The sequence below is a fragment of the Dipodomys ordii genome, unplaced genomic scaffold (assembly GCF_000151885.1).
Source record: "Dipodomys ordii isolate 6190 unplaced genomic scaffold, Dord_2.0 Scaffold118, whole genome shotgun sequence".
In the NCBI taxonomy this organism is placed as follows: Eukaryota; Metazoa; Chordata; class Mammalia; order Rodentia; family Heteromyidae; genus Dipodomys; species Dipodomys ordii.
The window spans coordinates 704,366-716,930 of record NW_012267334.1 but is presented as its reverse complement, the minus strand read 5'-3'; the positions used below and the strand labels follow the sequence as shown (position 1 = coordinate 716,930).

General features: G+C 59.9%; 3 protein-coding genes across 4 annotated transcripts in view; 2 read left to right on the top strand and 1 right to left on the bottom strand.

Annotated features, from left to right (window-relative positions):
• Positions 1-23: 23 nt before the first annotated feature.
• Positions 24-8,043, top strand: Ndor1 (NADPH dependent diflavin oxidoreductase 1; the record flags this gene model as incomplete). The annotated part of the gene is made up of 13 exons (XM_013029469.1): positions 24-140; positions 3,129-3,226; positions 4,606-4,704; positions 4,788-4,889; positions 4,995-5,204; positions 5,460-5,581; positions 5,662-5,882; positions 6,008-6,115; positions 6,294-6,408; positions 6,537-6,683; positions 6,771-6,889; positions 7,228-7,322; positions 7,401-8,043. Coding segments are annotated over 13 exons (1,698 nt in total), but the record flags the coding sequence as incomplete, so codon positions are not given.
• A 2,970-nt stretch (positions 8,044-11,013) lies between these two features.
• Positions 11,014-12,382, bottom strand: Rnf208 (ring finger protein 208). Its single transcript, XM_013029387.1, has 2 exons — positions 12,309-12,382; positions 11,014-12,075 (listed from the first exon to the last, which is right to left on the bottom strand). Exon 2 carries the CDS (start codon positions 11,977-11,979, stop codon positions 11,182-11,184), a length of 798 nt encoding a protein of 265 aa, XP_012884841.1. The 5' UTR covers positions 11,980-12,075; positions 12,309-12,382; the 3' UTR covers positions 11,014-11,181.
• The window catches only part of Cysrt1 (cysteine-rich tail protein 1), a 3,532-nt gene continuing 3,268 nt past the window's right edge, over positions 12,302-12,565 (top strand). Inside the window, exon 1 of one of the 2 annotated variants that reach the window (XM_013029392.1) lies at positions 12,302-12,544. Coding sequence is in view for 1 of the 2 variants with exons in the window: in XM_013029389.1 (XP_012884843.1) it covers positions 12,424-12,544 (121 nt within the window). In the remaining variant the exon portion in view is untranslated. The remainder of the gene's footprint in view (positions 12,545-12,565) is intronic. The other variant, XM_013029389.1, reaches the window with a different exon arrangement.

The following is a 12,565-nucleotide window of genomic DNA, read 5'->3' as shown; positions in this document are numbered from 1 at the left end:
GGCGCCCGGCGGGGCGGCCGCGGCCCCCGAGGCCTTCCTCACACCCGTGTCTTTTTGTTGAGGCGAATCTCATTAGGGAGCCCCTGGTGGTATTTGTTTGCGCGACTACGGGCCAGGGAGACCCTCCTGACAACATGAAGGTAAGGCTCTTGCTGTGGCTCCCGCACCTTCACCCTACTTTGGTCGGGGAGCCCAAGACCCACAGTAAATACCTGTCTTTGGGGCTGGGAAGGTGGCTCAGTGGTAGAGCGCTTGCCTTGCATGCCTGAGGCCCTGGGTTCGATTCCTCAGCACCACATAAGCAGAAAAAATAAAGCCAGGAGGCGTGCTGCGGCTCAAGTGGTAGAGCGCTAGCCTTGAGCTGAAGAGCCTCTGAGGGACAGCGCCCAGGCCCAGAGTTCAAGACCCACGACCGGATCCTCCCCCCCCCCAAAAAAAAGTTAAATACCCGCCTTTGACTTGACTATGTTATGCATGTTAGAAGTGGCTTTGAAAGGATCTCTTTGAGCTAAGTTCTCTAAGAAACTTCGCAGCCACCAAATAGCCATGTTGCCTGTTTGTGTCCTTATAGACTTATACTGTAGGAATCTGATCTGAGTCTTGTGTGACTCTCTTGGTTCTGTAACCTTCAGGGAACATTATTCAATTCTTTCAAACACATACTATGTTCTTGAGACTGTTTTAATGACCAGCCATCAACTCAGCAGCCACATTTGTGCTCGTACACAGTTCACACTAACAGAAGCTCAGGTAGAGCTGCAAGGAGCTTTGATGGATTGAAACCTGAAGAGGAGTGGAGACTAGACAGGGAAAATGGAGAAACCTGTGCAGAGAAGAACAGCCTTGGGGTTGGGAATGTGGCTTCATGAAGCCCTGGGTTCGATTCCTCAGAACCACATAAACAGGAAAGGCCAGAAGTGGCTTAGTGGCTCAAGTGGTAGAGCGCTCAAGGACGGTGGTAGAAGCTCTAGGACAGTGCCCAGGCCCTGAGTTCAAGCCCCAGGACTAGAAGGGGAAAAAAAAAACAGCCTTGCTCATGCAGAGTAGAAAGCAGTTCAAAATACCAGAGGGAAGGGGAAAAGAAGCAGGCATCCAGGCTGATACAAAGAGCTGGGCAGCTACAAGAGACAGATGGGCTTGAGATGAGGGCCTTAGAGGGAGGCACAGTCACATTGTACTCTAGCAAGACCTTTACCTGTTTGGGAGACAGGAAAGCAAGAGTAACTCCAGGAGATGTAAAAACAGGCACCAGGTACTGGTGGTCTGAACTGGGGTGGTAGCAGAATACAGGGCAAAGCAGACATGTTGTAGAAAAGCTTAAAGTGGCCGGGCACTGGTGGCTCACGCCTGTAATCCTAGCTCTCAGGAGGCTGAGATCTGAGGATCGCAGTTCAAAGCCAGCCCGGGCAGGAGAGACCGTGAGACTCCTATCTCCAATAAACCACCAGAAAACCGGAAGTGGCACTGTAGCTCAAGTGGTAGAGTGCTCGCCTTGAGCTGAAGAGCTGAGGGACAGCGCCCAGGCCCAGAGTTCAAGACCCACTACCGACAAAAAAAAAAGAAAGAAAAGCTTAAAGTGGAGTCCACAGGATGTGTGGGATCTATGGAATCTGGAGCCCGTGGCTGATGCCTGAAATGCAGCTACTCAGCTGAAATCTGAGGTGCTTGGTTCAAAGCCAGCCTGCGCTGACAAGTCCAAGAGGCTCTTTCAATTAACCAGTAAAAGGCTAAATGGACATGTGGCTCAAGTGGTAAAGAGTGAGCCTTGAGCAAAAAGTCTAAGCAAGAGCAAGAGGCTCTTGAGTTCAAACCCCAATACCTACACAAAAGGGGGGTTGTCTAGAAGACGATCCTTACCTCCTAGAAGACCTCTACTATGGATTTGGACTCTGGAGCAAAAACAGAAAAGGAGAGGACCCGATAGAGCCGTCTTCTAGAGACATCCAGGGGAGGGAGATGCAAGTAGGTCTCAACCTTCAGGAGGGTTCTGAGACAGAGGGAGTCCAGCCTCCCCTGGGATTACTGTCCAACAGGGCCATGGACAGACAGTACCCCTTCCCTAAGGTAGGATAGGGAGGCAGTATTTTCAAAAGAACTACTGCCAACAAAGCTGTGCAGAAACCAAACAAGACCTGTGAGGGGCTCTGGGATTGCGGTGATAATGAGGGAGAGAAGTGTTGGTGGCCTGTGACAAGCCAGATCTCAGGGGATCAGCCAGTGAGTGAAGGAGCTCTGCTGAGAATGTCTGGGCAGTCCCAAAAAATGGTGTTTATATGTTGGGAAGGATTTGGCATGCTAAATCCTGGAGGAGAAGGAGCTGGCTGAAGAATGGGGCGAGGAGGTACTTGTGTGGGGATCTAGATTTTCAAATGGCAGGGTTCTCAAATGGCGCGGGGGGGGGGGGCAGCACAGGGGTGGATGAAAGGGAGCAGAGGTAAGGAGCCAGTGGTGGCAATGGGAGTGTGCGGGGCCTGAGATAGTAAGGGAGAAAGAATGGATGCTTCCACCCGTAGCTTGCGTCTATAATCCTAAGTACTTGGGAAGCTGAGATCTGAGGATTACAATTTGAAGCTAGCTGAAGCAAAAAAACCTCAGACTTTTTTCTCCCAGTGACTAGCAAAAATAGTGGGCTGGAGGTGTGACTCCAGTGCTAGGACATCAGCCACACGTGAAAAACCCAAGCAAGAGTGTGAGGCCCTTTAGCCAGGCGCAGTGGCTCACGCCTGTAATCCTAGCTACTCAAGAGGCTGAGATCTGAGGATCGAGGTTCAGGAAAGTCCGTGAGACTCTTGTCTCCAATAAACCACTAGAAAACCAGAAGTAGTCCTGTGGCTCAAGTGGCAGAGCACTCACCTTGAGCTGAAGAGCACAGGGACAGCGCCCAAGCCCAGAGTTCAAGTCCCATGACCAACCAAAAAAAAAAAAAGAACGTGAGGACCTGACTCCAGCCCCAGTACTAATACTGGGCAGGGGAGAGGGGGAGGCCTGGGGGAGTATTACTTTTGTTCTGTCCTGTCTGCTTCCTACCTGGTCCTCTCCGTCTCCCAAGACCCTCCCTCCATCCCTGCCTCAGACATCATAGGGCCAGCCTGAGCTGGGAGTCCTGACTCAGTTTCCTGTGGCTGCAGAACTTCTGGAGGTTCATATTCCGGAAGAGCCTGCCATCGGCCTCCCTCTGTCAGATGGACTTTGCTGTTCTTGGCCTTGGGGACTCTTCATATGCCAAGTGAGTAGGGGGCAGATGGGCATGCTGGTCAGTACCTGGCCAGACAGTACAGGTCTCAGGGTCATAAAGAAGACCGAGGGGCTGGGCAGGTGGCTTAGTGGCAGAGCACCTGTCAGCATGCATGAAGCCCTGGGCTCACTTCCTTGGTACCACATACACAGAAAAAGCTGGAAGTGGCACTGTGGCTCAAGAGGAGGTAGAGCACTAGCCTTGAGCTGAAGAGCTCAGGGATGGCCCAGGCCCAGAGTTCAAGACCCATGACTGACCAAAAGAGATTGATAGGCAGCCCAACCTCATGATGCAGAATTTGTAGGCTTCATGAGCCAGGTGCTGGTGGCTCGTTCCTAAACCATAGCTACTCAGAAGGCTGAGATCTGAGGATTTTGGTTCAAAGCCAGCCTGGGCAGGAAGGTCCTTAAGACTCTTCTCTCTAGTTAACCACTAAAAACCTGAAAGTGGAACTGTGATGCAAATGGTAGAGCTCCAGCCTTGAATAAAAAAGCCAAGGGCGAGCACGAGGTTCTGAGTTCATGCTCCAGTACTGGATCATTAAAAAAAACCAAAAAACAACCCTCCCCCATGGACATACTGGCCCTCACAACAGAAGAAGACAAGATTGGGGAGGGAGCAAGGCAGAGAGGGAACCCAGGGCTGGGTGGCGCTCCGGCCTTGCACCTAATTCCAACACGAGACAAACGTCCGATCAACCTGAAGCTGTCCTCTCCCAGTACACCTGAGAGATGTTCCCAGTTTGGAAAGAGAGCTGGCTCTCCTGCCTACGCTAGAGGCCCTTCCTGGCAGGGTTTTCCTGACAGAAAGTCAGGCCCCTGAGCAAGTAGTGCACCTTCGCATCAGGTCCTAAGGAGATAATGAGGGCTGTGGGGTCAGGTGCCACCTGTCCAGGGGGCCCCTGACCACTCAGCACTGGGTCCCTTTCCAGTGCCCCCTCAAACTGTGTCTGCCATCTTGAGCACTTTAGATAAAGAAAGCAAAGGGTAGGGAAACAGACGGCCACATGACTGTTCTGTGAGGCTGTGTGCACACACTTCCAGGAGGTGGGAGGTGGAAGGGGTCCCAGCTGCCGCCAGCCCTCAGGGGTGTCTCCCCTAAGACAGCCCCTCGCCCTCCAACTCAAGGAGCACCCGCAGGGTGGACAGTGACACAGGTCCTCCACACGGCCTCGTTCCTGCCTTGTTCCTAGTGTTGGTGGCTGCTTGAGTCGCCGTCACCTCCAGAGTGCTCCCACTTAGGTGGGGCCAATGTGGATCCCTGAGGAACCTCTGCTTGAGCTCTGCTCTGTGCTGGGTGGCTGACTAGCACCGCCCTCCCCGCTCCCAACCCCCTCCCCCCCCACCCGGGCTCTGCCTCTGTCCCCTCAGGTTCAACTTTGTGGCCAAGAAGCTGCACCGCCGACTGCTGCAGCTAGGGGGCAGCGCCCTCCTGCCTGTGTGCCTGGGTGATGACCAGCATGAGCTGGGGTGAGTACCAGCAGTGCCCCCCGCCCCCCATTAGCAGAGGAGCAGTTTTATACTCAGCTAGTGCCTGTGCCTGCCCTCCCCAGACCTGACGCGGCCATTGACCCCTGGCTAGGAGACCTGTGGGAAAAGGTGTTGGGGCTGTATCCAGTGCCCCATGATCTTGCCATGATCCCTGCCGGAGTCCCGTGAGTGTGAAGCTGGGGTTAGCGCCAACAGTAGTGCCTGCTCTGCCCAGTTGGGGAGGGAGGGGTGAGGAGGAGGCCCCCCCTGACCTCTGTGCCTCTCCACAGCCTACCTTCCAAGTTCATTTTCCAGTTCCTCCACCAGTCCCCCAGCAGAAGCTCCCAGGAACTGCACAGCGCCAGCCCAGACCCCCAGGAGCCCCCGTCAGAGCTGCAGCCCTTCCTGGCGCCCATGGTTGCTAACCAGAGGGTCACAGGCCCCTCACACTTCCAGGATGTTCGTCTGATTGAGTTTGACATCACAGGCTCTGGCATCAGGTGGGCAGCTGAGCACAGCTTGGGTCCACAGGGGGTGGGTTGGGGTGAGGGCACCAAGGTAGGCAGGACAGATAGGCGGTACATCTGTGGTTGAGCAGAATCTGCCAATGCTAGGGGCCGGTGAGAGGGCTGTGGGCTTGAGGACTACTGGCTCTCCACGGACAGCTCCCTCCTCATTCCCCTCCTCCTAATCCCAGAGTAGACACCCCTCCCTGATCCCGCACCAGCCCCACAGCCCTGGTGGCTTTCCCACAGCTTTTCTGCTGGTGATGTTGTGCTGATCCAGCCCTCAAATTCAGCTGATCATGTGCAGCAGTTCTGCCAGGTGCTGGGCCTGGACCCTGACCAGTGCTTTGTGCTGCAGCCACGGGAGCCAGGTGAGTTGGGACCGGGCCTTGTGGCTGGTGCTGAGTCTACCCCCACGTCCCACCTGACCGCCCCCCACCGGCCCCTGCAGGCACCCCCTGCCCACCGGGACTGCCGCAGCCCTGCTCTGTGCAGCACCTTGTCTCCCACTACCTGGACATTGCCAGCGTGCCTCGCCGGTCCTTCTTTGAGCTCCTGGCCTGCTTCTCCCCACACGGGCTAGAGCGGGAGAAACTTCTGGAGTTCAGTTCTGCCCAAGGCCAGGAGGAGCTCTGCGAGTATTGTAGCAGACCCCGCAGGACCATCCTGGAGGTGAGCTACAAAGCAAGTTAGGCAAGCGCAGGACCGTGAGCCATGCATGGCATGCCACATAGCCAGGGCGTAGGGCAGGACCCTGAGCCACGGCACGGCATGCCACACAGACTGCTTCTGCCCAGGTGCTCTGTGACTTTCCTCACTCCGCGGGCGCCATCCCCCCAGAGTACCTGTTGGACCTCATCCCACAGATCCGGCCACGGGCCTTCTCCATTGCCTCCTCCCTACTGGTAAGGGCCCTGTGGGCAGAGCTGAGGACGGACCTGGGAAAATTAGGAGGGGCGAGGTGTTAGCAGGCAGGGTCCTCCCTCTGAGCAGGAGCAACCTCGCTTTGGGAGCTGTCTGCCCCTGGTAGGTGGGCAGCAGGCAGCAGTGGCCTCACAAGGCAGGGTGCCCACTGTCCCCCAGGTTCACCCCGTGAGATTGCAGATTCTCGTGGCTGTGGTACAGTACCAGACTCGCCTCAAAGAGCCCCGCCGGGGCCTCTGCTCCTCCTGGCTGGCATCCCTGGACCCTGCACAAGGTGCCTCCTGCTGCTCGGAGGGTGGTAGAACCAGCTACACAGGAGTCCTTCCCCAGACCCCTATGAGAGCTGGACCTGGGTCTCAGCAGCCTCCTTGGGCCTCTTCATGACACCTAACCCCGCTGCAGGACCTGTCCGGGTGCCCCTGTGGGTGCGGCCTGGGGGTTTGGCCTTCCCAGAGACACCAGAGACACCGGTGATCATGGTGGGGCCTGGCACTGGTGTGGCCCCATTCCGAGCGGCTATCCAGGAGCGTGTGGCCCAGGGTTGGACCGGTGAGTGCAGGGTTCCTGGGGCAGGGATGCTGCCTGGGTGAACCCCAGAGGGCAGCTCCCAGACTGGGACCCACACTGCATCTCCAGGAAACTTCTTGTTCTTCGGCTGCCGCCAGCGAGACCAAGACTTTTACTGGGAGGCTGAGTGGCAGGAGCTGGAGAAGAGGGGCTGCCTGACCATGGTCACCGCCTTCTCCAGGGAACAGGTGTGTGTGCTCAGGCTCCAGGGAACAGGTGCGTGTGCTCAGGGCTCCAGGGAATAGGGGTGTGCGTGCGTGTGCGCGTGTGTGTGTGTGTGCGCGCACGCGCATGCACGCGCGCGCGCTCAGGACTCCAGGGAACAGGTGCTTGTGCTCAGGGCCCCAGGCTCCAGGGAACAGGTGCGTGTGCTCAGGGCTCCAGGGAACAGGTGCGTGTGCTCAGGGCCCCAGGCTCCAGGGAATAGGTGTGTGTGCTCAAGGCTCCAGGGAACAGGTGCTTGTGCTCAGGGCCCCAGGCAAGACAGACAAGGGAAAGGCTCTCAGTCCCCCTCTGCCTCCCACAGGACCGAAAGGTGTACGTGCAGCACCGGCTCCGGGAGCTGGGCCCACTCATCTGGGAGCTGCTGGACCGTCGTGGTGCCTACTTCTACCTCGCAGGGTGAGCCCGGGGCCAGCGTGGCGGGGGCTCGTGTGGCGGGGCCAGCGTTGCTGAGCTCTCTGCAACCTGCTCCTCTAGCAATGCTAAGCGCATCCCAGTGGACATCGCAGAAGCCCTGACATCCATCTTCCAGGAGCATGGTGGGCTCTCTGAACCGGATGCTGCCGCCTACCTAGCCAGGCTCCAGCGGACGCTGCACTTCCAGACGGAGACCTGGGCCTGAGGACGCCTGCCAATCCTCAGGCTTCCCCTGGGGAAGCCTCCGGCAGGCAGCCATCTTGACCTGGCCTTACCTGGTTCCAGATCCCTCATCAGACCCAGGGTGTGGCTCTAGGCCCCACGAGGGGGCCCAGGGCCCCTCAGCCCTGACCCACTACAGCCTGCACCCCTGGATGCCCTTTAGTCCCTCTTGCCCCATCCCCGGTGAGAATCCCACCCTTCCATCCTGGTTTCGGGGGTCTGCACAGCCAACCCCTCCTCGCTGGTACAGGAGGAGCCTGGCCTGGTAGGCAACAGAGCCGCTGAACCTCTGAGGGACGTGGGTGCTGGCAGCTGCAGCCTCTACTTCAGCATGCAGCGACCTTAGCACCTCAGGGCTCAGGCCCCGCTGGGCAGCCACCTGTGCCTCAGCTTCCTGAGCACCCGGAAGAGATGGACCTCACTCTTCCCCTGGTCCCAAAACAGTGTCAGTAAACGTGGTTTCTGGCCCAGCTCCACCCTGCTTTTAAACCTCACGAGCTCTTCTGGTGCTGGGCGGGAGGAGGGGGTGGGGTGATGACCTCACACTGTATGCATGTGTGGGGCGGGAGGGTGGGGTGATGACCCTCACACCATGTACACACGTGTGTGGAACTTCTACTGTGGCACTGCCAACTGCCTCTGCCCACTCAGCTGCTCTGTCTAACCCTAACACCATGGGCCCGCTCAGTCCTGAAAACAGCTCAGCCAAGTCCTCAGCAGAGGGGCACCATCTGGAAGGTTCTGGCCAGGTGCTGGGGTGGGCGGGCCATCATGGGGCGGTGGAGGGGCGTGGTGTGCATGGCCCCGCCCCTGGGCAGGGCTGCCTTGTCTGCCGCAGAAACCTCGTTGGAGGAGTCTGGCAGGTTGGTTGTTGATCAGCAGAGTTGAGGAGTGGCCATCGTGTCAGTTGTCCACACCAGGACAACTGACCCCAAGCCTGGCTGGGGACACCGTGGCACAAACCAGGGGATAGAAGAGCTGGCCAGCCACCTGCGGAGGCCCAAATGAAGTTTACTCCCCGTGGGGCCCGGGAGCCCAGAGGTGCAGTTGGAGGTCAGTGCTCCAGTGAGCAGTGGGTGGAGCCCACGCACTGCCCAGCCCCTGAGGGCCACGCTGACCTTCACAGCCCCGGTCATTCCCCCCGCCAGCCTGAGGCCTCTGTCCATGGCACTGACTTGGGTACTGGGGGTCTCACCCCGAGCCTCAGCTCTGCAGCTGGCAGTCGGCCTTGCGTCTCTCCAAGCCCCAAGCGCCTGGACCCACAGTGCCGCCTTGCAGCCAATTCGGGAGATGACCTTGGGGCCCCACAGGGCTCCAGAACTCCAGACAGTGAGCCGCTGCTGGGGGACAGAGACGAGGCTGGTGCTGGGTCCCTGACGGCATCACAGGAGGGAGAGGAGGACCCCGGGGAAGGTGACTGCCCCATCTGCACAGAGCCCTACAGGCCTGCAGAGTGCCAGCAGATGCAACTGAACTGCGGCCATAGCTTATGCATGGGCTGCCTGTACCAGCTGTTGGGCATGGCTCCTGGTGCTGACCTGGGCCATGTGCGCTGCCCAGTGTGCTGACAGAAGACACCCATGCTGGAGTGGGAGATCTGCCGCCTGCAGGAGGAGCTGCTGGAGGCTGATGGGCCTCAGCAGCCACCCCCACCTTTGGCCCCACCCCCTCTCCGGGGCCCTGGGGTGCCCTAGAGCACCGCTACCACCTGCGTTTCCTGGCTGGGCCTGTGGGTGGCCGGGGCTGCCTGCCCTTCCTGCCCTGCCCACCCCGCCTGGGCACCTGGTTGTGGGCTCTGTGCCCGCCGCCTGGCGCTGCTGAGCCTGCTGGTACTTGAGCTACTGGGACTGCTGCTCATCTTTATGCCCCTCGTGCTGCTGGGGGTGCTTTTCATGCTCTTAGACCGCTCGGCCCACTGAGCAAAGCCCAGGATGGCCCTGGACACCAGGGGCCTGCTGACCAGGCTGAAAGCCTACGTTCAAACCCAAGACTCTGGCCTTCAATCAAGACCTGCCATTTCTGAACCTAAAACCAGGGCTCAGGGCCACCCAAGAGCCTGACCCAGCCATAGAGCCTATGCTACCCTGCAGCCCAGACACTAGCCCAGCCCAAGGACAAGCGCTGAGAAAGGCTGGCCTCTAGCTTGCCGTGCTGAGCACTGCACCGGCCCCAGGCAGACACTGGGCCACACCTCCCCCTTCCAAGGCAGACGGGCCTAGCAGGTGTACACTCCAGCTGTGGGCCCGTTCCCTCGACAGGACGGGCTACAAATCTCCCCCATCCCACCAAGCCCCTCCCCACCCACCCCACCCCCTTGCCGTATTCCAGGACAAACCAAAATTGGTGTGTCCCTGAAAGCTGAGGCAGCTGGCAGGAGGTCCCTTCACTGTACATGTTCAGCCTGCCAGAGTTCCTCCAGGCTTCACCACCATCTGGACCAGGACCAAAGGGGTCAGCCCAGAGCAGCGGGGCTGACACAAGGCCTGCGCGGCAAGGGTCCACCCACGCCTTGGAGCCCCAGCTCCACCCCGACTGCCTGGACACCTTATGCCACTGAGCCTAGGGCCTCATCTGAAGAACGGAGCTATCCGGAGCCCACCTACAGCTTTGTTCTTTTTTTGTCAGGGGACTTGAACCCCGGGTCTGAGCTCTTTTGCTCAAGGTGCACACTCTACAACTTTTGAGTCACAGCTCCCCTTCTGGCTTTCTGGTGGTGCACTGGAGATGAGTCTCACAGACTTCCTGCCCGGGCTGGCTTTGAACCACGATCCTCAGATCTCGGCCTTCTGAGTAGCTAGGATGACAGGCGTGGGCCACCAGTGCCTGGCAACCTCACAGCTTTTTGGTGATGTGGTACAGGAGTTGGGAAGCTATGGACTGAGCACTACGCCAGCACAAGACGTGGCTTGCAATAATCAATACCTGTTAATCCACAGTCAGTGACTGTCCTTACTAATACCCCACCTGTACTGTCCAGACATCTCTCTGCAATGGTGTTTTCTCAAAACCCCAGTGTTCAAGTGTCTGGCAGGAGACCCCAAGGCCTTGTACCATCTCAGGTGCCATCTCAGCCACCTGCAAAGCTTTGCGCCAATGGCCCAGAGGGCCATCCTTACACATCCTGGGAGGCCCGTGTGGGGGTGGGCGGGGCGGCCAGGGAGGACCAGCTGAGTTGCCTTCATGTAGCCACCCCACTCCACTGGCCAGGAAGTTGCTCTCTTCCCAGCTGGGCTGGCTCTGCACAGGCTACCAGCCCTCACATTTGCACACATTTGCCAAACCCAGGTCTCCGGGCAGCATGGTCGGCTCAGCTTGCCCCCAACAAGCAGAGCTGCGCCTCCCTCTGATGGCTCCAGGCTTGACCCCGTCTGGACTGTGGTCCTGGGCACCCACCCTAGGCCTATGCCGGGCACAGCCCACAGGGGCTAGCTTCAGTCCAGGTCACGGGTGCAAACTTTGGCAAAGAGTTTTAATGGCAAAGTTGGTTGCAGCGACAATGCCACGCAGGGTAGGGCCAGAAGCCACGGTGGGTGAGGAAGGGTCAGTGGGCAACAGGGCAGGGCTGGGTCCCTGAATAGCATCGAGCGAGGGCCGGTGGTCAGCAGCGGGCAGGTGGATGCTACATGATGGAGCAGGCGGACAGTGGGTTCCTCACGTGGCAGGTGCATGCCGCCCCGCAGTACTGCCGGAAGGTCTGGTAGCAGCTGCCCTCGGGCTCACCCCCCCACTGGCCTCCGGACGGGGCGGTCAGCGCCTCGGGTGGCAGGCGGCTCAAGATGGACGTGTTGACGGCCAGGGCGGCAAGTCCGTAGTCAGTGAAGAGCACAGTCTCCCGCCGGCAGGTGGGACAGGAGATGAACTTGTACTTGGGGCAAGACTCATAGAGGATCTGCAGGCACTGCTCACACACAGAGTGCAGGCAGGACAGCACACGGGGCCGCCGCTGAGTGACGTTGTACGTGTGCCCACAGGTGGGGCACTCGAGTGGCTCACCGGCCGCCCCTGCCCCCGACAAAGGTGCGGCCGAGGCAGTGGGGCCCGGCCGCATCACGTACTGATTCACAATGACCTCGTCTGCCGGTGCCACTCGGGGAAAGCCCAGCTCCGCGCTGCCCTTGCGTGGCCCCCGTGGCATGGGTGGGGTGTGGGGCACCCCTTCTAAGGCGGGCATGTCCCCGCCGCACGCCTGGTTGACAATGATCTCTGTGTCGGAGGGCCAGGCGCGCTTGGGCGCCAGAGCGGGGGTGGGCCGGGGTGCAGGTGGGAAGCAGGGGGAGGCCCCGGGGAGCTCGGGGAACTTCTCAGGGTGGACGATCTTCATGGCCTCCATCTTGAGGATGACATGGGGGCCCTTCAGGCAGGACATGAGGAGGCCCGGCCAGCCACTGCCCGCCTCGGGCCCAGGGTCAGCTGGCATCCGGTTGTCTCCAGTCAGACTGGATGGTCTTGCCGGTGGAGGTGCTGGGTGGGGCCTGGGGGGGAGAGAGGGGGCAGCATCCTGGTCCTGCCAGGCCTGGTGAGGACCCCGGCCGCCCCGCGGGCTGCTAGGGGCGGCCGGTGACAGCTGGGGGGGCAGGGCCCCCCCCAGAGGCCACAGTGGCTTCTCAGGTCCAGTCTGAGGAGGAAGAGGAGGGGGAGGGAGAGGAGGAGGAGTCGGGGGAGGAAGGGGCGGGGGAGGAGGGGGCAGGCGCGGGCAAGGGGGCGGGCGAGGCTGTCCTGGGCTGGCGATCTGGCCCAGGGGCTCACCCAGGGTCTCTGTCGGCGGAGGCCGGCGAGGGGGCGCGGAGGGGCCTCCTCCGGCAGCCGAGGTCAGCAGCCCCGGGGCCGGGACATCGGCACAGGCCGGGGCTAGGTGGGCCCCATGGCTCCAGGACAGGGCGCCCAGGGAAGGCAGCTAGCCGGAGCCCTGGCGGCCGGGGGATCCGCGCTGCAGGCTCCGCGGCACCGGGAGAGGAGAGGCCTACACCAGGCCTGTGCTGCAGGTGAGAGACGGCGTGAGGGCA

What these genes read in the sequence shown, in the direction of transcription:
- Rnf208 (XM_013029387.1), bottom strand. Translation starts at nt 11,979, where the DNA reads ATGCCAGCTGACCCTGGGCCCGAGGCGGGCAGTGGCTGGCCGGGCCTC.